The sequence below is a fragment of the Eubalaena glacialis genome, chromosome 4 (genome assembly GCF_028564815.1).
Source record: "Eubalaena glacialis isolate mEubGla1 chromosome 4, mEubGla1.1.hap2.+ XY, whole genome shotgun sequence".
Lineage (NCBI taxonomy): Eukaryota > Metazoa > Chordata > Mammalia > Artiodactyla > Balaenidae > Eubalaena > Eubalaena glacialis.
In genome coordinates this window covers 119,529,502-119,554,954 of record NC_083719.1, presented here as the reverse complement: position 1 = coordinate 119,554,954, position 25,453 = coordinate 119,529,502, and the positions used below count along the sequence as shown (strand labels likewise).

At 42.9% G+C, this 25,453-nt stretch overlaps 1 protein-coding gene across 1 annotated transcript in view; it reads right to left on the bottom strand.

The window, feature by feature from the left end:
• The window catches only part of NDFIP1 (Nedd4 family interacting protein 1), a 51,095-nt gene extending 50,373 nt beyond the window's left edge, over positions 1 to 722 (bottom strand). Inside the window, exon 1 of the mRNA XM_061189765.1 lies at positions 451 to 722. Within this exon, the coding sequence (XP_061045748.1) occupies positions 451 to 513 (63 nt within the window). The 5' untranslated portion in view covers positions 514 to 722. The remainder of the gene's footprint in view (positions 1 to 450) is intronic.
• Between the last annotated feature and the right edge of the window lie 24,731 nt (positions 723 to 25,453).

The window sequence follows — 25,453 nt, the reverse complement described above, 5'->3', positions numbered from 1 at the left end:
AGTAATCGCATCTCGCTGCGGAGAGCTGTCGGCAGCAGTAGCAGCGATTTTAATCTTTTCTCTCCACCCAGTTTCCTTTTCCATCTCACGCTTTTTTTCCTTTCTTTCCAGTGACATCAAATTCAAGGTGGAAAAAGGAAAACTGAATGCCCCCCGGTCGACGCCTCCGGAGGGTCGCGGGTTCCGACCCGGGGACCCGCCCGCCGTGGGAAATGCGAGAAACACTGCGGGGCGGAGGTTTTTCCACCGCCCGAGTCCCGGCCCGGGTGGCGGAGGGACAGGCCCAGCTCGCGGCCGCCTCGAATTCGAGTCCGGGGCCCGCCCGGCCCGCCCAGGCCCAGCGCGGCCTGCCAAGCCGCGGCATCGAGTTGGCCACAGGCGGGGCCGGAGAGGAGGCCTGAAGCGGCCAGCGGGTAGGGCAGGGCCGGGGAGACACTGGGCGCTGCTTACCTGCTGGTACCGGCTGCCGCAGGCCGGCTCCACCGCCGCCAGCGCCGCCAACGCCAACGCCATGGCGCAGCCGGCCGCAGGGAAGGAGGGCGAGCGAGCGAGCTGAAGGTGCGCGGGCGCTGCGGCCTGGGGGCGCCGGGAGGCTGACGGGGACGCGCCTCGGGTGGGTCTCGGTGGCCGCCGCCGCTGCCAGGCCCGCCGCTCTTCTCGGGCTGTGAGCGCCGCGGCTACCGAGGCTCCGACGCGGGCCCTGGGGCGGAGGCGGGGACGACGACGACGACGCTGCGCCGCCGCCCCGCCCCCGACTCGCGCCGCCCAGCCCGGCCGGCCCGCCCTCGCCCCGCGGTGCCGCCGCCCCGGGTGGGCTCCGCCCCTCCTCCCGCACCCCGAGGCTGAGGCTTCGGAGTCGGTTCCGCCCGAAACCCGGTTGCTCCCAGGTCACTGCAGAGAGGGCGACGCTGGTAATGGGCGCCTCGTTCCAAGCACCGAGCTTCCCCTGCGTGTCACTTCTAACCCTCATCACAAACCCCAGACATGGGGGCCGCAGCCCCATTGTAGAGGTCGTTGGCGCCCAGGGAGGTTGAGACAGTCTCACGCAGCAGCCATCTGATCCCTAATATCTGGCTGCAGAATCTCGGTTCTTCTCCACTCCCTTCTTGTCTGCCATCCTCATATAGTCTAGGGGTCAGTCCGCTACAGGGCAGAGGCCAAATCCGGTTCAGTGACTGTGGAAAGCAACGTGAAAGTCAAATTTCTGTATCCATAAATTGTTTTATTTGGAACACAACCGCTCCCATTTGTTTAGTATGGCCTGCAAACCCTAAATGACTTGCTATCTGGCCCTTTAGAGAAAAAATCTGCTGACCCTAAATCCTGGAGAACCCCTTGATCTCAAAGCCTACTTCGGGTGGCTGATAATAATAGCATCCGCATTCTTATGTAGTCCTTTTAGTGTTTTAACAGCCCCATCCGTGGATATAGACACGATATTTTCTGAACTAAAGCTCTGACATGAAAGGCAAAACTTCAAAGATGTAGCCATGCTAAGAGCTTTCCAGGTAACAGGAACATATATACAAAGGGGGTGAGGGAAGTGAAAGCTTGCCTTGTGGAAGAATGGAAAGGAGGCAGCATAACTGCCATATAGGAGATACAAGTATTGATGTTTCACAGATGAGGTAGTAATGCCTGAAGAGATTAAGTATTTTACCCAAGAACACAGAGCTGGTAAGGGTTAAAGCTGGACTGTAAACCCATCAAGTTGGCTTTCTAAACCATTATCATGCAAGTAAATTAGCAACTTTGTGAAGATGAAACTATTTGTCTTTTAAATATTTTGATATCTCCCAAAGCATCTAGCACAGTATAGCTATCTATACTAGAGCAGGCATTTGAGGTCTGCTGTTTCTATCATACCCAGACATCTGGAATTGCTTCTACTCACATGTCCAACACAGAAAAACACTTGATCTCTGAAGCCTGTCGCCATTCCCATTTCTTCTTGATTGCCTTTCCAAGTTGGTAGTCCAGAGTTGCCACTAATCTCATTATTGTTTTATCTTCTAATTTTCAAGTTCAGTTAACTACATATTTTAAACCTCAGCTGTACGTTTTGAACCTACCCTGAGGTCTCTGTATGTAGGAGCCAACTGTAATCAACAAAAATTCTATATATTTCTCTTCCTCACTTTGAGTTCTCTACCAGTATCCAAACTCCAACATGTCTGTCCCTATTTCCAAGCACTGGCCTCACATATGTCCACTGTGGGAGAGTGAACAAATCCAGCAACATGCCAATCCGAGAGTTTCCAGGTGGTCTGCTCCTTAGTCTGTCCCACAATTGTTCTTTTTAATCTGGAAAAACAACCTTCAAATGTAACGATGTACAGTGAGTCATTCCAAACATAATCTCCTACCTTGTGGTTTTATATAAGGGAAAAAAAGTCTAATTTGAAATTTTAAGAAATCTCATCCTTGGAAAGTAGAAATCCAGACTTCTTTGCTCAGATTTTCTAAGTTTACGGGTAAGAAGGAATAAAAAAAGATGTCTGTGCTGAAACATATGGCTATTGGAGCAACTGCTGCCACCTTCATGCGTGTCTGCAGCACTTTTGTGGCTTCTGTGGAAAAGAAGTTGCTGTCCTTCTCATCTACTTCTTTCCTAAATTACTTTCTCCCTCAATAGCTATACACTCCCTGCATGTGGACATACATATTTATCATAATATAAACACTGGGCTTTCTCACAGGAATATTTTCTCTCAAAAGAAAAAAAAAAGTTGATCTCCAGCTTCCAATCTCCGTTTCCTACTCCTTTTCTGATGTCCTGAACCAGTATGTTTTCTGTTAACGGTGAGGACTTGTTCTTTTTTTTTTTTTCTCTGCGTTCCCCCAAAGCCTTTTGTAAGTAAATTGGGAGTTCCCTGGCGGTCCAGTGGTTAGGACTCCATGTTCTCACTGCCGAGGACACAGGTTCGATGCCTGGTTGGAGAACTAAAATCCCATAAGCTGCACGGAGTGCCCCCCCCAAAAAAAAGCCTTTTGTAAGTAAATTGAGGTGATGTGTGTTGATTCAATGGCTGCGTGAACTGGGGAATTGAGACATTAAGTCACTGCTGTATAAGGTCTCCAGTTGGCGAGCAAATTGCACAGTGAAGGGGCAAACTCTGAATTTCTGACTCACGGATCCGTGCCTGCTGCAAGCCAAGCAGACAGAGAAGATAATCCAAGGCTGTAAAAATTGCACTCTTTGGCTTCATCTTGAGATGTTGTCAAGAGAGTTTCCACAGAGAAAGTTATTAATTTCAGATTGCTGTACTTAGAAGCTTATTTCCCCACAGAATAGCAGTAATACTTTCCATGTGCAATTCTTTTTATGTGAATTGCTGGCTCTGAATCATCCATCCTGAGAGAGAAGAGAAAAATTACAGACAAGTAAGAACATAGCTCATGTCTGTTTCCCCTCTCCTACCCCAATTTAGACAAAAATCTTCTCCAGGATAGATGTGGTCTTCTGTCTTTCACATCACCTGAGGCCTGTCCAAGGCAGTACTGAGCTCAGTAAGTAACCAAGAAAGGTTTGTTAAATTTTAAACCAAGTCTCATTGGTCTAATATCTCATTTCAGGCCTTGAATGTCTCCAGCTAATCTTTACAGGGCTCCAGCTGAACCATGAAGCTCCATTTCTACTGACTTACTACTTCTTTGAATTCTCACTCCATCACTATGAGTTTCATTAAGAGCAAAGGTAATGTCTTGCTATTGCAAATAAAGTAATTATCCACTGTTAATTACTACTGTTTGTGGAGCACCTCCTGGGTCTTGGACCCTTTCATAATCATCTCCTTATTCTTCATAACAAAACCCTTCTGCAGATGAAGAGATTCAGGAAATGTACATCACTTGCTCAGCTAGTGAGTGGTGGAACCAAAATGCGAACCTGTCTGACAACAAAACTTGGGCACTGCCCTGTGTGTGGAGGGAAATATAGGACATAGAAGAACCTTGGAGTCTTCACAATGAAGTAGAGAAGATAGGAAACACATATTCAAGACATATTTTTAAATAGAAAAATTGCAAGTTAATTATATTTGTGTTGGCCTATATTAAGTAATGCCAAGAGGTGGTGAAGAGAATTATGTGACCGGGTGTGATAATCAGGTAAGGACTGAGGAGAAAGGGTTTTGAATGAGAATAAGGGTTTGTCATGATGGAAAGAGGGAAAGGCATAGCAAGTCATGAATATGGTTGTACAAGCTTAGAACAGGAGTCCACAAACTTTTACATAAAGGGACAGATAGTAAATATTTTGGGCTTTGTGGACCACAAAAGCTTTGTGACAAGCTTTCTGTAACAGTTACTGCACTTTGCCATTGTATCATGAACACAGCCATAGAAAATAGTAGACAGATTGGCGTGGCTGTGTTCCAATAAAGCTTTATTTATGGACAATGAAATTTGAATTTCCTATCATTTTCACGTCATGAAATATTATTCTTCTTTTGATTTTTTTTAACTATTGAAAAATGTAAAAACTATTCTTAATGCAGGTCATACGAAAACAGGTGGTGGGCTGGATTCGGCCCCCAGGCAGTAGTTTGCCAATCCCTAGCTTCATAGTAGAACAAAAAAAGTTTATGTGCTAAGAGCTTGAGTACGTAGTTTGAACCACAGACTGATGCAGAAGGCCTAATGGAGAAGAAAGGGAAAGAGTGAAGAGGATGGGAATTTATAAAAACTCTTAAAACGTAAATGGCTTGTGCAAAAAAGTAAGAGGAAAAGGGTTAGTCAAGTAGGAATCCAACATGAGACTCCTGATTCCTTAGCTGACCTTCTTGCCACTGGAACGCAACTGATTCATTCATTCAACAAATATTAATTTAGCACCAATATGGGCAAGTACTGAGGCTTTCTGCCTAGAACCTGAAACTATAAAAGAATAGTTTCTCATTTATTCTCTGAAATGAAATTAAGTAATGCTAAGAGTGGTTATTTACTTATTTTAGTTAACAGATAATAAGTTTTGGTATGTTATGGCTTTATTTTCATTCATCTCTAAGGATTTTCTAATTTCCCTTGTGATTTCTTGGACTCATTGATTATGTAGCAGTGTGTGGTTTAATTTCCTTATATTTGTGCATTTCCCAAATTTCTTTCTATTATCGACTGCTAATTTCATTCCATTGTAGTTGAAGAACATACTTTGCCTTATTTCAATCCTTTTAAATTTATTGAGGTTTGCTTTTTGCTATAGCATATGGTCTATCCTGGAGAATGTTCCATGTTTACTTGAAAAGAATGTATATTCTGCTGCTGTTGGGTAGAGTGTTCTACAGGTGTCTATTAGGTCTAGCTGGCTTATAGTTAACTCAGGTCCTCTATTTCCTTGTTAATCTTCTGCCTAGTTGTTCTAGCTATTATTCAAAGTGGATTGTTGAAATCTCCAACTATTATTGCTGAATTGTCTATTTCTCTTTTCAGTTGTGTCAGTTTTGCTTCATATATTTTAGTGCTTTATTGTTAGGTACATATATATTTATAGCATTTACTTATTTTTTACACTTTCTTGATCCAAAAAGCATATAAGTGGTTACAGTATAGCAAGAAATCATAGATTAGAGTAGATGAGAAAGAAAAAGCAAAACAAGAGTAGGAACATGAAATAGACTTTGTCTTCTTGTTCACTGTTGTCTCTATGTGAACAGAGCCTGACACATAGTAGGCCCCTGTACGATTGAAATAACATCAGGCATGAGGTTAACACAAAAATGAAGTTATACATATTACAGGCACACCATAAATTTGGCAGCCAATCATAGTGAAGACTTCATTGGTTATACAATTGATAGTGAACCTGAGCTAAATAAAACGAGAAGGACTTCCCTGGTGGCACAGTGGTTAAGAATCCGCCTGCTAATGCAGGGGACGTGGGTTCGAGCCCTGGTCTGGAAAGATCCTACATGCCGCAGAGCAACTAAGCCTGTGTGCCACAACTACTGAGCCTGCGCTCTGGAGCCCGGGAGCCACAACTAATGAGCCTGCGTGCCACAACTACTGAAGCCCACAGGCCTAGAGCCCATGCTCCGCAAGAGAAGCCACCGCAATGAGAAGCCTGTGCACCACAACGAAGAGTAGCCCTGCTCGCCGCAACTAGAGAAAGTCTGTGAGCAGCAACAAAGACCCAGCGCAGCCAAAAATAAAAAGATAATTAAATAAATAAATTTACTAAAAAATAATAATAATAAAATAAATAATTAAAACGAGACGATACCGAAAACAATGGAGAAATTTCTTCCAAGAGTCTTCACTAACATTTAATTATAAAGATGCTAAACTGACCCCTCTGTCCTGAACAGAATATATGCCTTAAATTTTGGGAATCCTCCCTGCCAGGAATGATGCTACAGCTTGTCCACGTATTTACTGCCATATATGATTGTGCAAATTGTGCACTGCCCCACTGCAGGAATGGCCATCCCATTGTAGTCTATGCAAATGACACCCACCACCCTGAATTTGGGCAATATACAATCTGTGCAACCATAGGAGGTGAACCCACAAAATCTTTGATTGATCCCTCCCCTGACAAATGGCTCCCAGTTTATTTAGGGGCATTGTGGGTGACAAAGGAATGAGGAACAGCAAAGCGTCCACAAGGAAATCAAGTGACTGATCCTCATCTTTGGACACAACATACCGACCAATTGTATTAAATAGTTCTTTGAAAAATAGAACAAGGTGATTAGGGAAATGCTTAAATCTCCAACCCTCAGGTTGACTGGAAGGGTAAGAAAAGGGTTTGTCACATTTCCCAGGCTAGTAGTTTTCTTACTGTGTTTAGGGAGTGTAATAAGTAACACGATTACACAAGGGAAATACTAAAGCTCATATTTATGCCTGTGGTGTGTCAGGGGAGAAACGATGTGCACTAATTATGACACAAAAGAGAAGCGACCCGCAGGGGGCCCCCACTGGAAGAAGCTGAGGTTGGCTTAAACTGAGCAGCAGCTTGTGGGCATGTGTGCTGGTTCCTACAGGTCTTCAGGGAACTCTTCCCAGGTGACTTAGAGCAGGCCTCAGGCAAAGTACAGGAGAGAATCTCGAGTTCTAAATGAGATTACATACGGACCTGGAAATTACTTACATACGGACCTGGAAATTACACCTTAGTTTTTAAGCAGTGTTGACATCCCAGCCAAATTATTCAGGAACTCCTCTCCAACATTATTCCTGTGTGGGTCTCGCCATCCTCACCACATCTTCAGTAACTAAAGCCCGTAGATGGAACAAAGAGAAGCCCCCTTGTATGCCAAATTCCTCTCCTTGAGTCAGCAGTGCTCTACTAGGGTAGTGGTACAACGTGGGATGGCAACCTGGGAACGCAGCCTTTCCAGAGTTGATTGTGACAAAACAGGTCACAAAATCTCACATTTCAATTTTAAGTGGTATAATTGGCTACCCTCTTGGTGGCGGGAATGGAAGCTGTTAGCTCTTGAAACACCCAACATCCTCTTGCCTTGTCTTTCCTTTACCTGTTCAGCCAGTGTCATTCCAGTGGCAAACATGGTCAGTATACTCATCTGTAGGTCATCCAGAATACCAGCTTAATTCCCACTGATGTTTGTCACGCTTTTTATTGTCCACCGCCCTAACAAAGCTGCCTCTGATGTCACTGGCCACATGAACATTGCTTTAACAACTCACATGTATTGGGCACTTACTTTACGCTGGGGACTGTGCCAAGCAGTTTACATTTATTATCTTTTTACCACTCACAGTAAATACATGGGGTAGAGTCTATTTCTACCTCTGTTCTATGGATGAGGGAACAAGTTGCATGAAAGTTAATTATCTTGCCTGTGTGTGTGTGTGTGTGTGTGTGTGTGTGTGTGTGTGTGTCATCGAAGACTGGGGCTAAAAGGACCTTAGAAATCATTTGATTTGATCCTTCACTTTACATATGAGGAAAGTGAGCTCAGAGAGGTTAAGTCACGTGCCCATGATCACACAGCCAGGAAGTGGCAGAGCTGATCCCCAGCACAAGGTTCCTTCCACCTCGGAACTATACCATCTACCATTTTAGGTTAACACACATCACCCTGGCCTCCTCTTTGTGAGTCTGAGGCCCAATCTTTTATGATTTGAGAATTTGTGCCATCCCCAAGTGTGCTGTCATCATGCAACCAAATGTGATTCAAAACAAGGCCGGGGCGGGGTGCGTGGGGGGCGTTTTGTGCTCTCTCTGCATCAGATTGATGATGAAGTCAAACTTCATGACTCAGAATACGCAGAAGCTCTCCAGCCCTTAACAACTTTCCCCACAGGAAACCTTGTGCCAGGTGCTTGGTTACCTTTTGAGTTCTTTGTGGGTGGCAGAGAACGCTTCCAAAAATAGATCTGTCCTCAGCGCTGTCAGAAGAGGCTCGCAGCCTAAAAATGTCACTCCCTTCTCCCTTCCAAAACACAGACATCACTGCCCAGGGCGTAGCCCTTCCTTACTAACCCAGCAGGTGCCTAAAGATAAGCTTTCCTCCCACCTGGAGTCTAGACTTCCTTTATTGGGGAAGGTAGAAAAGTGTCTCTTGCCAGTAGGAAAAAAACACCTTTCATATGAATTTTGGCAAAAATTGCTCTTCTAAAGCAAATAGATTTCAAGGAAAAAGGTGTGGGTCTCTGACTTAGTCTTACCTCCTGAAGATCAACTAAAATGGATAATGTATGTAAAAGTACTTTGTAAACTGCAAATACCAGGAACTATCACGTGCTTCTGCCTGTGGTCCCTGCATCTCCAAAATTGCAGTGAGCGGAAGGGATGACTTCTCTAGCGATACCTCTGGTGACACAGATTTTCCAGCCACAGAGACCCAGGGAGTTTTCGTGGCCTGGGCTTTCAGTGGGTAACTCCTTATGTGCTGAGATGAGATTAGGACCACTGCAAAAAGCAGTCCTGAAGCTGGACTGATGCCGGCTAAAACGGGGTGCAGGGTGCTAGAATAAGCAGAAATGAATTCAGCCAGACAGCAGAATTGAGGAGACTGGGAGAGAGCATTGTTCAGCCGTGGGCGGACCTTCCAATTGAGTCTCTTCTGCTGTGTTAACCTGGAGTTGGTCTTAATACAAAGACCTGTTTGCTAGCTTCTTGCCAGGGGCATGCGATGCTTGAGCTCCGTGGAACACCTTGTCATGTCAGAGCTGTTTTCAGTTCTTTTATTTTATTCATGTATTCATTCATTCAGTAAATAGATTGTTAATTCTTACTCCATGGGCAGCTTTCTCTGTTTCAACAAACCCTTCCATTTTCTGCCCACATACAAAGCCCAAATGCAGTGAGTATAGTTTGAAGGTAAACAGGTTTTGTTTGAATAAAAAAGTAAAGATGTGCCTCTTTCTAGTGCACCCAGCCCCTGCCACCCTCCTGCCTCCACACCATAAACCAGAGGTCACTTTGGGGATATTTTCTGGGTTTGGGAACCATTCGGCTCCTGGAAAGCACTAGTTTCAGAAGGCCAGCGTACTCTTTTCATAGTATTTTTTATAGCATTATTACAGTATTTATTGGGCACCCTTGTACATAGCTCCACGAGAGATTCTGAGGGAATATAAAAAGCAATAACAACAGTAGCAACACAAAGATATATCATTAAGAACAAGAAGTGTAAGATGTGGTCCCTGGGCTTTAGGTACCTAGAATGGGATGCCCAAAGGCAGAGGAAACGCATGTGACTCATGCCACCTATCCCAGGCCCCAGATAGATACCAATAATTGATCACAACACTCCCACCGAGGTCAAGGCAGCTCAGAATCCTTCTCAACACAGTGCTCTGAATCACCACTGCCAGTTGTCTGGAGTTGGCAGGTAAAATACAATCCGTCCACCTCCTCTTTCCATCCCTGTATTTTTGACCAAGTTCAACAGAAGTTCAGGAAAGGAAGAAATGATCATATGTGCTACAGTGGCTGGGAAAGATGCCACAGGGGAGGGCAATTTTAGCTCTACCCTGAAGGACCGATCAAATTTGAGTAGAGTGAGTAACTAGAAAAGAGGAGAGAGGAAGGCTATTTGCGGTACTGAAGTTTTTTGCATTTTTTAAAAAAGGTAGTCAAATCTATGTCTCCTTTTTTTTTAACTTCTTGCTTTAATTTAGGAAGATCTTTCTCATCCCCAAGATCATGAAAACATTCACCTATATTTTCTTCCAATACTTTTATGGTTTTCTTTTTTACATGGACATATTTGATCCAGTTCAATTTATTTGGGGACAAGGAATATGATAGGAATCCATTTTTTTTTTTAATGGCTAGCTAGATCTCATACCATTTGTTGAACAATCATTTAAAAAGTCTCCTTTATCATATACAAAATCTCCTTATATACATGTGCTTATTTCTGAACCCCTGATTCTTTTTTTTTTTTTGCGAGGGCTTTCTCTAGTTGTGGCAAGTGGGGGCCACTCTTCATCATGGTGCGCGGGCCTCTCACCATCGCGGCCTCTCCTGTTGCAGAGCACAGGCTCCAGACGCACAGGCTCAGTAATTGTGGCTCACGGGCCCAGTTGCTCCGCGGCACGTGGGATCTTCCCAGACCAGGGCTCGAACCCGCGTCCCCCGCATTGGCAGGCAGACTCTCAACCACTGCGCCACCAGGGAAGCCCCCCCTGATTCTTTTTTCAGTCATCTGTTCATAAGTTTACTGTGAGTCCTGAATTTTAGAAAACTCAATTCACAAACTCAGCATACAAATTAGATAAACTAAGGAGATAGGATTCTTCAGGCTGCAGGTAGTAAGCTACCCTAACCACCCCTGAAATGATTCAATTTTTCAAAAGCTTAAATGTATACATCTCTTTTATTATGTAACAGCTTTATTGACATACAACTCTCATACCATACACTTCTTCCATTTAATATGTACAATTCAATGGTTTTAAGGATATTTGCAGTGTGGAACAATTTTAGAACATTCCCATTCCCCCCAGATCTCCAGGCCTGTGCAACCATTATATATTTTCTGTCTCTATGGATTTGCCTATTCTGGATATTTCATTACCAATGGAATCATATAATATGTGGCCCTTTGTGTCTGGCATCTTTCACTTAGCATGATGTTTTCAAAGTTCATCCATATTTTAGCATGTATCTGTACTTAATTTCTTTTTTTTAAATTGAGATATGATTTATATAACATGAAATTAACTCTTAAAATGTACATCTAGTACCCTCATTATGTTGTGCAACCATCACCTCTATCTAGTTCCAAAACAATTTCATGACCCCAAAAGGAAACCCTGCACTCATTAAGCTGTCACTCCTCACTTGTCCCCCTCCGCCGACAGCCTCTGGCAACCACTGATCAACTTTCTGTCTCTATGGATTTGCCTAGTCTGGACATTTCATATAAATAGAATCATACAGCATGTGACATTTTGTGACCGGCTTCTTTCACTTAGCATAATGTTTTTAAAGTTCATCCATATTATAGCATGTGTATCCATACTTCTTTTATTGTTATTGTTGAATATACCACACTTGGTTTATCCATTCATCAGTTGATGGACATTTTTGTCATCTCCACTTTTTGGCTCTTATGAATAATGTTGCCATGAACATTCGTGTACGTATTTTTGGGTGAACTCTGCACTTCCTTTAAAAGGGGCGTTATCGGCAAAGAATATACAAATCAATTTTCACTGCAAAGTAAAGGAGCTGTTACAGTGGAGGATTACTGGACTGAATGTCAATATTATGACATGGTATGAGTGTGTTTCATGTTTGGTAATTGCAATCATTGTTGCTTTTGTTGTGGTCATCCATTTACAATGCTTGGTGTCAGTCTATTTACCTCTTGTAAAAATAAAATACAGTGTGTGTGTGTGTGTGTGTGTGTGTGTGTGTGTGAAAAAAAAAAGGGGGGGGCGTTATCTTTTGCATAAAGTCATATAATTCCTTGTAATACCAATCCTGTGAGTCATCTTTTCAGGATATCAAAAAGTTTATTTCGGGAATTCCCTGGTGGTCCAGTGGGTAAGACTCTGTGCTCCCACTGCAGGGGGCCCAGGTTCGATCCCTGGTCGGGGAACTAGATCCCACATGCATGCCACAACTAAGAGTCCGCATGCTGCAAGCAACGAAGATCCCGCATGCCACAGCTAAGACCCGGCACAACCTAAATAAATAAATAAAAAAAAAAAAAAAAAAAAGTTTATTTGCTCCTAGCTTTGTTTCTTTTCTTTTTCTTTCTTTCTCTTTTTTTTTTTTTTTTTTTTTGGCTGCGTGGCTTACGGGATCTTAGTTCCCTGACCAAGGATTGAACCCGGCCCCCCTGCGGTGGTAGCGCAGAGTCCTAACCACTAGACCGCCAGGGAATTCCCTAGCCTTATTTCTTTAAAGCCAAATGTAATTTCATTTGCGGAGGCCTTGATCCTGTCACTCTATGCTAATTTGAACCACCACTAAGTAAAGTAAATTAAGAAATTAATTAAGAAAACTGCAGTCTGGTGAAGGACACGGCTAGGTGGGTGTACAAAAGGTTCTGGTGATAAAGATGAGGGTGACACTGAAGTACAGTGTCCAGACTCACTAACGCTACCCCTTTTAAGTCCTTTTCTTTGCAGGAACAGGATCCAGGTAACTTCATTCATTTATTTATGTACCAGAGGTTCACATTTTAAACTAGCTTAAACATTTAATAGGTTTTGCCCGTTAATCCTGCCGTGAACAGGATTGCCGCAGAAAGGTTCAGTGAAATAAATTAAAGAAGCAAAACAAAGTCAGACTCAGTTTTTTTACAGACCCAACTCCCCCACCAGACTCTAAGTTCTTGAAAACAAGGCCTGCATCTTTGTGGTGGGAGCACCATAAAAGTACTCTATTTGTTAAATGAGAGAATGAGGGAAGGCATGTCTAGAATCAGATTTCTAGCCTTTGCCCCACTCACCTACTCCCACCCTGTTGTTTATGCTCCCCTGGAGACCCCGGTTTCACCCAATTCTAAGGGACAAATCATGGTCTATCTGAGGCAGGGGAGCTGGAAGACTGTCTTTAGCATTTTGGGGAAGGGAGGGGGCATCCACAGTAGAAAACCAAACAAACCTGTTCGGTCATAATCCTTCACCTGCCAATTTTGAGAGGAGAGTGATTTTGTTTTTTTATCCTTTGCAGTTTGTACTGAGAAACAAAAACGAAAACAAAAGCAAACGAAAAAGTCTTTAAATACTAAATCAAAGCGACTTGACCAAACCCCAAGGGTGCCTGTGGAGGTGAACAGACCTAGCATTGTAAGCCCCCAGCCCTCCTCCCAGGGCTCCCTGACCCCTCAGTGCTGGCTAATTGCAGCTCTGGGAGAAACAGAATAAACAGATGGTTCAATGCTGCTATTTTAAGCAGCACCGAGTCGGGTTAGTCAATGCTGGCAGCAGACAGTGCAAGAAGCACCTTCACGGCCCAGACGGCCATGTACTCTGCCATACATACTGAAGACAAGTTGCAGGGAAGCCCAAAAAGTCCCTTTCAGGAAAACACCTCTTTGTCTTTTGTTAGTGAAACCTTGGCAGACATGCCAGGCCAGAGGTGACATGTCTATCTGGAAGCGCCTAAAAAATCCCACAGTGCCTTGACTTGAAGCAGCAGTCTCGATGTGCCAGTGGCTGGCTCCTTTGTATTACTTGGCAATCAGTTCAGATGTCACCTCCTCGGGGGGCCTACCCTGGTGCCTCACACAGCCCTTGAGACCGTAGAGATGAAATCACTCTTCTCAGCCCGCACAGTGCCCTAGTTCTTTCTTCTTGGCCACAGGAGCTCACTAACGGTGAGGGGTGGCAAGGCCACCATCTGAAAAGGGGGTGGCGGCCCTTTTGATTAGTTGGTGCTCAGTTTTTCTCTGGCTTTAGCTTCTATTCAGATGAAATAATGATGATTTTTCTCCCCGTCCCAGAACAAACAGAGCTGTGACTTACGTTTGTTTCCCAGTGTTCACTGCTAATTTCCTGCACCATCAGGTTTCCTGTTCTCTCGCGTTTCCATTAAACCTAGACTCCCCCGCCCCGGGATGTTGGCACATTGTGGGGAGCACATTGTGATGGGCTGGCTTGCTGGGGGTTGGGAAGAGGCTGGAAATAACGAGGAGAACTTGTCCCTCGGCGACACCCACCCATGGGAAACTTGTTCTTCTGACTCTCACCCTCAACCCCCAAGGGCAGCCACGGCTCACCAATCACAGCCAAGCCTGGAAACAGCCTCTGGGTTCTTCCGCATAGCACTCCAGGCAGCCACCACCACTGAACTTAACTGGCAGTATTTGGCTGGATTTATTACAATAATTGGAAAAGAAAAAATAAATCTGTCCCCCAAACTGGATTCAGTTACACTGTTGCTCAGATCGTGTTCTCTTGTACTGTTTCATGAATTTTCCCATCACCAAAGTCTGTAAGGTGAGAGGGCCCCTTGTTCTTTTAAGGAGGAAGGAAAATCGCTCTGAAAACTTCATTTAAAAATAAGTTTGAATGTTTTTTAAGCATGGAGAAGTACAGAGGAGAAAACATTTAATGGCCCCTGTTCTCACTGCCCAGATCACTCCTGTTGATATTAAATAATCATTATAATGTTAGAATAGTAATACATGTATAAGTTTTGAAATTTTAAGCATTAAAGTATAAAATAATATAAAAGTATGAAAATATAAAATAAAGTATAGAGTAACAGCGATAACTTCTGTTCCTGCCCTTCTTATGGTAACAAATATTATTTATTAATAATTTTTTATGAGTCCTTCCAGAAAAAGTGTATGTATATATATATACATTTTTTAAAAAATTTACCAAAAACAGGAGAGAGATAATGCTCTGCATTATGTTCTGTACCTTGTTCTTTTTTTCCTTCTTATTAAATAATACATCTTGACATTCTTTCCTGATTCACCTCATTCATTTTATCAGCATATGGTTTTCTAATGGATGTGTCATAATTTAATCAGTACCCTATCAATGGCAAAACATCTTTTAAAGACTTCATTGGGCCCCTTGGCAGTTGATACACTATTCATCAAAAAGACAGGAGGGAGCCCTAGTTCATTCATTTACTCAAACTCCTATAGCTCCAAAGATTATTCAGCTTGGTCCAGAACATCTGGCAAATACAACTACAAAGCAAAGCATCAGCAGAACTGGGGTGGAGGAGTTGTATGAAAAAAGCCGTTTGTAATGCACCAGAGTGAAGATCACTTGCAAAGATCATAAGCAGTAAACATCGACAGTCCTAGAAGACTCAGTCACGTGATGGGGTCAGGTGGTATTGCTCTGGGTGACATCAATGCAGCGTTGCTTCACACAGACTTCGGATTAACAATGTCTCAGAAGCCTTCCGGCACTGAAAATGCTTTATTTTATTCCTAATGGGTTATTTACTACAGCTGCTGAGTCCACTGAGCCAGCCGTGCTTTCCTATCACCAAGGTACCTTGAGATCGATCGATCGATCAATTGATCGATCTGTTTATCTATCTATCTATCTATCTATCTATCTTTATTTTTTAAATTCTCCAGGGACGAGATCTTCGCTTTGTAATTCTAATTCTGCCAAGGATTTGGGGTGATCGGTTCAGGTGAAACTGAAACTAGCCTCACTTTACCACTTGTTAACTGGGTGCCCTGGGGCACGTCACCTAACCGTCCTAAGCCTATAAAATGGAGATGATAATACCTACCCCATAGGGTTGTTGGGATGATCAGCTGGGACAATTTATGTCTATTCCTATAGACACATGGTATGCTCCCACTCGTGTATTTAAACACATATCTAATATGTGAATCTGCAAAGTGAGATGTCTAGGAAGATGTTTACCAAAATGCTAACCTTGGTTTTCTCTGGGGGTGGGATTTCTTAAGATATTTTTCCTTCATTTTTTTCCATACTGCTTGGGCTTCTTTGTTTTGGGGATTTAAGTTTTGGGGTTTTTTTATGTGTGTGTGGTTTTTTTTTACAATGATTAGGAATGATATTTATAAAAACCATAAAGCCATTTTCAAAATGAGATAATGCATTTAAAAGATCACATACAGTAAGTGCTTAATCAATGGTAGATTTTGTTTTGTTTTGTTTATTTATTCATTTTATTTAGGCTGAGCCGGGTCTTAGTTGTGGCATGCAAACTCTTAGTTGCGGCATGCAAACTCTTAGTTGCAGCATACAGGATTTAGTTTCCCAACCAGGGATCAAACCCGGGCCCCCTGCACTGAGAGCGTGGAGTCTTACCCACTGGACCACCAGGGAAGTCCCAATGGTAGATGTTATTACTGTGAAAAGCTATCTTGAAAAGATGGCTCGTTCAATTCCAGAAAATCACAATTTAACTATATTTAAGTCTCAGAAAGCCCAATTTTTAAGAAATTAGGCTTTGGAATCAGACAGTCCTGGGTTTAAATCTCAGTTCTATATCTCTTTTTTCCCCTCTCAATCTTTTTAGATGCTACGTCTTAAGCAAAACATTTCACCACTTATAGCCTTGGTTTCTCCATCTGTAAAATAAAATGCTTTTCCCCTTATCCAATCACCCAAAATCCTACATAACCTTCAGACCACTTGGTGTTTCCAGTTACCTTGAACACACAGAATACCTAGAATACTTGTGACTTTGTAGTGGGTCCTGGAAACAATAATAGAACCTAGTCATGCCAACACAACTAATTTCCTACACAATATCTACTTCCTTTTCTCTTTACCAAAGGAACCTGGATTTTATGCAGGGCAGCAATGTGCCCAATTAAAAATGCTTACCTCCCAGACTTCCTTGCAGTTAGGGGTAGCCATGTGACCCAGTTTGACCAATGAGATATAAGCAGTACTCATATGTTTCTTATATATCACAAGGAGCTTACAAGAAAATTGGTGCATACCTGATCGAAAGGGAGATACTCATCTGATATATATTCTCTGCCCTTAAGTCTTCCCCCTGTTCCCGCCTGAAGCAAGAAAATGACATTTAGAGGAGCAGTAGCCATCTTTGCAACTATAGGAGCCACATACTAAGAATGACAGAGCAGGAAAGCAGAAGAAACCAGGTCCTTGATGAATTCATGAAAATGCTGTCCAAATCCTGGACCACATACTCTAGATTTCATGTTGCATAAGAAAAACAAACATTTAGTGGGTTAAGCCACTGTTGTCAGGATTCAGTTACATGCAACCAAATGTAGTTCCAAGTGAATACACTACATTATAGGGTTTCTATGAGGAGTCAAATAAGATAATGTTTGTCAAGTACTTAGCCCAGTACCTGAAACATGGGTATAACTTAATACATATTTGTTGATGAGTTCCAATCTTGTCCTAGTAAGAGGGAATTAGGAATTGGAAATCTTTTACAGAACATGATTTCCTAATAGAAAGTTAGGAACTTTATTTGTTCATTTGTAAAGTTCTTAGAATGATGCCTGGCACACAAGAAGCACTTTATAAATATTCGATAAATAAATACAATCCTAACAAATGCTTATTAAATGCCTACAATGTGCCAGGCACTGTTCTAGATGCTTGCAAATACAGAAATGAAGAAGACAGACAGTGTTCCTGCCCTTATGGTACCTTCATTTTAGAAGGAGCAGCAGGAGAGGAATGGTAAGCAAATAAACAAATAAACAAGAAACTGTCATGAAAATAAAAGGATGGTGTGATAGAGATACGAGATCTCCTCGGGTTGGGTACACAGGGAAGGCCTCTTGCAGGTGGTGACCTTGAAAGTAAAACCTGATCTGTAAGAAGGAGCCAACTCTGTAAAGATCTGGGGTAAAAACATTGTAGGCAGAGAAAGGCTTGTCAAAGGCCGTAAGGTAGTTATGAGTCTGGAGTTACAGAGGAAGAGTCTTCCTGTAATCACCCAAGGTTTGCATTTGCAACCACAGAGAGGAATGCAAACGCAGGGCAAATCCACATTTTATGCAGTCTGAAACTTACAACTTGGGGGGGCCCCTCTTTAAGAAAAAGAATACAAAAGTACAGATACAAAATAGGGTTTTGGAAGGGGCCTTTGCAAGTGAGTGGCTCTAAAGCTTAAGCTTGCATGAGCTTCATGGAAAATCTATTTCTGTTTAGACCTGAGGTGATAAAAGTAGATTTTCGTACCAATGTTTTCTTAGGTCAGTCTCCCAAGGCAATAGAAATAAAAGCAAATATAAACAAATGGGACTTAAACAAACTTACAAGCTTTTGCACAGCAAAGGAAACCATAAACAAAATGAAAAGACAACCTACGGGCTGGGAGAAAATATTTGCAAATTATGTAACCAACAAGGGCTTAATTTCCAAAATATACAAATAGCTCAGACAACTCAATAACAAAAAAACAAACAACCCAATTGAAAAATGGGCAGAAGATCTAAATAAACAGACATTTCTCCAAAGAAGACATACAGATGACCAACAGTCACATGAAAAGATGCTCATGATTGCTAATTATTAGACAAATGCAAATCAAAACTACAATGAGGTACCACCTCACACCAGTCAGAATGGCCATCATTAAAAAGTCTACAAAGGGAATTCCCTGGCAGTCCAGTGGTTAGGACTTGGCGCTTCCACTGCCATGGCCAGGGTTCGATCCCTAGTTGGGGAACTAAGATCCTGTAAGCAGCACAGTGCAGCCAAAAAATGAAAGAAAAAAAAAAGCCTACAAATAATAAATGCTGGAGAGGGTGTGGAGAAAAGGAAACCCTCCTACACTGTTGGTGTGAATGTAAGTTGGTGCAGCCACTATGGAAAGCAGTATGGAGGTTCCTCAGAAAACTAAAAATAGAGTTGCCAGATGATCCAGCAATCCCACTCCTGGGCAAATACCCAGACAAAACTCTAATTAGAAAAGATACACGCACCCCTATATTCATAGCAGCTATTCACAATAGCCAAGACATGGAAACAACCTAAATGTCTATCAACAGATGAACAGATAAAGAAGATGTGGCACATGTATACAATGGAATATTACTCAGCCATAAAAAAGAATGAAATAATGCCATTTGCAGCAACATGGATGGAACTAGAGATTATCATACTAAGTGAAGTAAGTCAGACAGAGAAAGACAAATACCATATGATATCACTTATATATGGAATCTAAAATATGACACAAATGAACTTATCTATGAAATAGAGATGGACTCACACAGAGAACAGACCTGTGGTTGCCAAGGAAGGGGATGGGGGAGGGATGGAGTTGGAGGTTGGTATTAGCAGATACAAACTATTATATATAGAATGGAGAGACAAGAAGGTCCTACTGTATAGCACAGGCAACTATATTCACTATCCTGCAATAAACCATAATGGAAAAGAATATGAAAGAAAAGAATGTGTCTGTATGTATAACTGGATCACTCTGCTGCAGAGCAACAACATGGTAAATCAACTATACTTCAATAAAAAGTAATAAAATTAAATTAAATTTTAAGAAAAAGTAGATTTGAAGTACAACTTATTCAGACTCTTTTGGTACTCAGAAACCCACTGAGTTAGATGGAGTGAAAAAAGTTGACATTTATGACAAGGATCCAGGATGACAGGACCCAAGAATGAGCATCTAGCTGGGCCAAATTTGTACTGCAACTGGAGACTCAAACACCAAGCAGGACACCTCGTGCTTCATCCACCTCCCTAACCTATACATGTGCTTCATTCTTATCTTCCTCTTGCAAGATCAGCTCCATCTGCTTTTCTGACCCATGGGACAGAAAACCACGCCCACTCATGTTACATGGTACAGCTCCAACCACTAGCTCCTAGCCCACCTTCCCAGGGAAGCTCTCTGACTGACAGACTTGAGTCAGGTGTCCATCCTTGGTCAAAAAACGGCACCAGGGCTCCTGGAGGCCACTCAACCCTGAGATCAAGACAAAGGTAGTCACCTGAAAAAGGGGAATGATTGTGAGCCAGGGGGCAAACCCAAGATGTGTCTGCCTCATCTGTAGAGCAGCATTGTCCAAGAGAAATATAAGGCCAGACACAAATGTAAACCACATATGTTATTTAAAATTTTCTAGCAGGGACTTCCCTGGTGGTGCAGTGGTTAAGAATCCGCCTGCCAATGCAGGGGACACGGGTTCGAGCCCTGGTCCAGGAAGATCCCACATGCTGTGGAGCAACTAAGCCCATGCACCACAACTACTGAGCCTGCGCTCTAGAGCCCGCGAGCCACAACTACTGAGTCCGCGTGCTATCACCACAGAAGCCCGCACGCCTAGAGCCCGTGCCCTGCAATGAGAAGCCTGCGCACTGCAACAAAGAGTAGCCTCCGCTCGACGCAACTAGAGAAAGCCCACGCACAGCAACGAACACCCAATGCAGCCAAAAATAAATTTAAAAAAATAAAATTAAAAAAATAATAAATAAAAACTTCTAGCGGACACATTAAAGAAGTACAAAGAAGCAGATGAAATTAATTTTAATAATAAATTTGATATAACCCAAATATGATTACTTTAACATAGACAATACAAAGATATTTACATTCTTTTTTACGTACTAAGTCTTCAAAATCCAGTGCCTTTTTTACACTTCTGGCACATCTCAATTCAGATCAGCCACATTTCAAGTGCTCAATAGCCACACCTGGCTGATGGCTACCAAGGTGGACATACAGGTCTAGATTTCTTGGCTGAGATCTGGTGGATGCTGCTACTTCTGTCCATCACAGCAGGCCCAAGGCTGTAGTGATCAAGCCCAACCTTCTCTTGCCTTCTGTGGATGTCATGATTGCGTGTCTGCTCTAGGGCTCAGATAAATGTGCAGGATTAATCATCACTGGCTTTCAGAGTACACACAGCACAAGCACATTTGCTGCCAAATTGCAATTACAGAGTTCTTTCTTTGCTGGACTCAGAGTTAATGTCTTTGCACTTCCTTTATTCCAGAAATGAAATTAAAGCCTCTCAAACACACACACACGAAAGGCCCACAGCAACCTGCAGCTCCATCAGCAAATTGTTCAGCCTTGGTAGGAAGGTCATTAGACTGGTTTTAGATAGAGCCCATAAAGCATCAGGAAAACAGATAAATTTCAAAATACTGGTTGCTCAGCTGTACTTAGCTCAGCCTCCCAAAGGTAATAAATGCATCTCTCCAAAGTGTGTCTGCTTTCTCTTCAATTTGCTACATCCAGGTACTATAAGGTATACTCCTTTTTCATTACATACATATTTGCCCCAAGTTTTAGCAAACACATATGTATATAGGTCAGATCTGCTCCATGTCACTTTGGCAGGTTGGTTTCTCTTCTGTCTATAGATTTTTCAGGTGCATTTTGTTGAAAAGACCAAAATGCGGCTGATTTAGAAGTCTTTTAGTTCTCCGTCTGGAAGCAATTTGTAACGGTGGCCTAATAATTTGATAGCTACTATACATCGAGCACTTATTATACACCAGGCAATGTGCTAAGTGCTTACAGACACGATGTCATTTAATTTTTGCAACGTCACCATACGTACGTACGTTCTATGATTAACACACCCCCACTTTACAGAGGAGGAAAGTGAGGTTTGCGAAAGGTTAAGCACCTTGTCTGAAGTCATCCGCCTACAAAACAACAAAGCCAAGATTTGAACCCCAGTTGCCTGACTCCAAAGCTTTAGCTGTTGATGTCTGCACAGCAATTCGGCATGATTTTTGAAACAGAAAGCCATCAAGTCTCGCTTTCAAGGGCCAGCGCTTTCACCAAAAGGCATCTTTGAGGCAGGATGTCTGAGAAGAGAGGACAGTTGGAATGAGGTTACCAATTGGCAGGGCTGGAAGGTAGCAAAATGAAGCTCCTCGTCCGTGGGAAAAATAAAGACTGATGTGCAAATGCCTGGGGAGAGGTCAGTTGACCAATCCTGGCAAAGAAGGGCTGGACTCCAGTCCTCCACTGTTGTAAACCAGCTCTAACCTTACTCTGGGCGGCCTAGAGCAAAGCCACCTGGCTCCCAGAGGTGTAAAGATGATGGCTCTGCCAGGCCTCCCTGAGGGCCGATTTGGATTAGCTAGTTAATCCTTGTTATACACTAGTTTGAATAGGCGAAGGGCCCAATAAAATCTCTACTCAGGTCTTTTTAGCACAGTACTGAGCCCCTGTTGATGACAAATATTAAAGGAAGATTAATCTCTCTTTAGTTTTATGGCTTGAATTGAACCATTTGGCAGTACTAGGCCAGACAAGCAAAAAACAGCATGCCGACAGCACCAGTAATGTTCTCAGAACCTGAATTTAATGTTGGTAACTTCAGGTGGAGGGCAGGCATTGGAGCAACATTTGTCGAAAGACTGAATGCATAGATTTGATGCTTACTCAGGCACCTACTATGTGCCGGACAGTGGATTACAAATATCAGGCTCTAAAAAGCCACCTCTCTGATGTCAAGATTTTGCCTGGCGATTGGGAATGTTACCACATCGGTCTGAACATGGATTTCTCCATCAGTAAGTGCACAAATAGCAGTAAAGCAAACCAGCAAACTATTGAACAATCTTGCTTGATAGCAAACTATCAAACGATTTCTTGGAGCAAAGAGAAATTGAAAATCCAACAGTAGCTCTCTTGGAAGGATGACCCTAGAAGATGGAAATCTTCATTTGCCAAACACAGGGTAAATAACAGGATTTTCAGGAGCTATTTTGATAACAAATATAAATTGAAAAATATGCAGAATATTTTCATCCTTTAAAGGTCCGCATCTACTCAGATTTCCACAAGGCAAGAGTAAGTAAATTCCCAGTTAGAGGTGGAAGTCACATGTCAGTCACATAACACCTCTCCCGCCCACAACTCTTTTTTTTTAAGTGAAAGCAAGTTTATTTAGGGAGAGACACATTCCATAGGCAGATGCAGTCTGTCTCAGAAGATGGGAGCAGCCCCCCAACTCTTAACTGTTTGAAAAAATGTGAAACGTGCAAGTTTCCATACAAATAACCAGGCAATTGTCCAGCTGGTCTCAAAAGTAGCTAGATCCTGTTAATCATTTAACACCTTACCTAATGTGAGATAAACACAAGAGAAGTCATTGCCAGGCTACAGTATTTTCTGGAACCATTATTTATGTATTCATTCATTCATTCCTTTATTCATTCAACTAAAATAAATTGAGGGCCTACTATATGCCAGGTGCTGTTCTAGACATCAGTGAAGCATGAGCAAAACAAAGATCACCTGTCTTCCTGGAATTTACATTTTTGCGACTACTTTCAATTCACCAGCAGAGCCCAAGGACGCTTCAGTTCGTAGTTTAACAAAACAAAATAGCCTTTTGGGCTAGCATTCAGATTTTCTTACGTTGATTCGTTCTTTCAGCAAATATTTACCGAGTAACTACTGGGCTACTCTGGAGCAATACAAACGTGTATGAAGACGGAGCTCACTGTCTAGATGGAAACATAAAGCATTTACAGAAAAAACCAATACAACAAGGAATTAAATGCCATGAACGAAGCAGACAGAATGCTGTGGAATAGTCAGAGAAGAAAATTCAGCTTCATGGAGGAGTAACTAGGTGGCATTTGAATTAGGATTTAAAGGATGAGTATGGGGACTTCCCTGGTGGTCCAGTGGCTAAGACTCCTTGCTCCCAATGCAGTGGGCTCAGGTTCAATCCCTGGTCAGGGAACTAGATCCCACATGCCGCAACTAAGACTTCGCATGCCTCAACTAAAAATTCTGCATGCCGCAACGAAGTTCCCACGTGCCGCAACTGAGACCCGTCGCAGCCAAATAAATAAATAAATATTACAAAAAAAAAAAAGGATGGGTATGATTTGCATATGTAAAACGAGAGGAGGGTGGGACATACTAGGATGAAGGGCAGTCTGTAACTGACCAAAAATAACTGATTTTGTTTTCTAATATACATGTTGGTAAAACAAGGTCTGAATGCTGCTACAGACTGAATGTTCGTGTCCCCCCCAAATTCATGTTGAAGCTCTAATCCCCAGTGGGATAGTATTTGGAGGTGGGAGCTTTGGGAAATAATTAGGTCATGTGGGTGGAGCCCTCATGACGGGATTAGTGCCCCTAGAAGAAGAATCATGAGAGAGAGATCATTCTCTGCCATATGAGAATATAGCAAGACAGCGCCATCTGTAAACCAAGACGAGAGCCCTCACCAGAACCAAGCCATTCTGGCACCCTGGTCTCAGACTTGCAGCCTCCAGAACTGTGAGAAATCCTTGTTGTTTAAGCCACCCAGCCTATGGTCTCTTGGTCAGTTTGACTCAGCAGCTATATAGCAGCCCAAAGTACCTAAGACAAAAGCAAAGATTTCAAAGAAGTTTTAAACTTCTTTATCCAAATGAAGTTTTAGAGCAGCTGTTGTCCCCAGTTCAACTGAACACTCAAGGTCTACCTAAAATGAAGTCAAAAGAGTGGAAAACTGATTTCATCTCATATGCCCACAGTGGAACTGGCTGCTAGAAGTGTTATGTTACAAATATTTCTGAGGCTTTATTAAGGTTCAGCAGGAAAGGGCCTGTGATTGATTAGTGATGTCTGCCACAGTCACAGGATTCAGATATGGTAGTTGATTCATTTGCCGTCCCTGGGTTCAGGTCACATACCTGAATTACCCAGTGAGGAAAGCTCTGTAACAGAGGTTTTGAAACTGTTTTAGCAGCAGAACCTTTTGTGCAGATGAAATCTTACTCAACATTCCAATATTTTAAAGAGTGGGGCTGCCCTCGTCGAAACAGGGAAGGGAGAGGTCTAGAGCCCCACCCACTCACCCTCCTCCTCACCCATCAGAGGGGCACCTGGAGCACAGCCTGAACCATCACCACTTTATGAGACTGTGGCTTTCTGTGTCACAAGAACAGCATTTAGTAATTTATTCATATTAAATTCCACAAGAGGGATGATAATCACCATTTTACAGATGTAGAAACTGAGGTCCAAAGAGGTTAAGTGCTAAACCCCAGGCTCCTCCTTCTTACTCAGGCTGGGGTCTCACACGTCTCTAGCTCTGCAGCTTCATCAGAGCTTGTCTTCCAGAGAAGAGAGCTGAGTTGAATAGAAATAAATGCAAGGAAAAGGGGGATGCTCCTGCCCCTCTGTGTGAAATTCTGTCTCACTCTGCCTTCGCCTGCAGAGCACTTCCACAAGCCCCTTTGTCAGTGACACATTAGAGGTCTGCAATCCTGAGCCACTCAGGGCTCCAGCAGGACTGAAGTTTCCCCCTCACTTCATGAGCTGAGGCAACCTGAGTGTGCCCTTCCTCCTCTCTTCTCGGTTGTTCCTAAGGAGAGCCTGTCATCCCTGTTTGGACTGGAGCGTGGGGTGGAGCTGCAAAGGGCGGACACAGGGTGGTCACGGTGAGTCCCCACATAAGGCGTTTACAAATGACAAAGCACGTTTATTATCTCACCACGCTCACCCCGCTCATCATAACCACCATCCCTTCCAGCCTGGACCACAGTGGCAGCCTCCCCTCCCACCTCTTCTCCCCTCACCCACTCTGGTCTCACCGCAACCCCTTCCATTTTCTGCACTGCAGGCAGAGATTTTTTA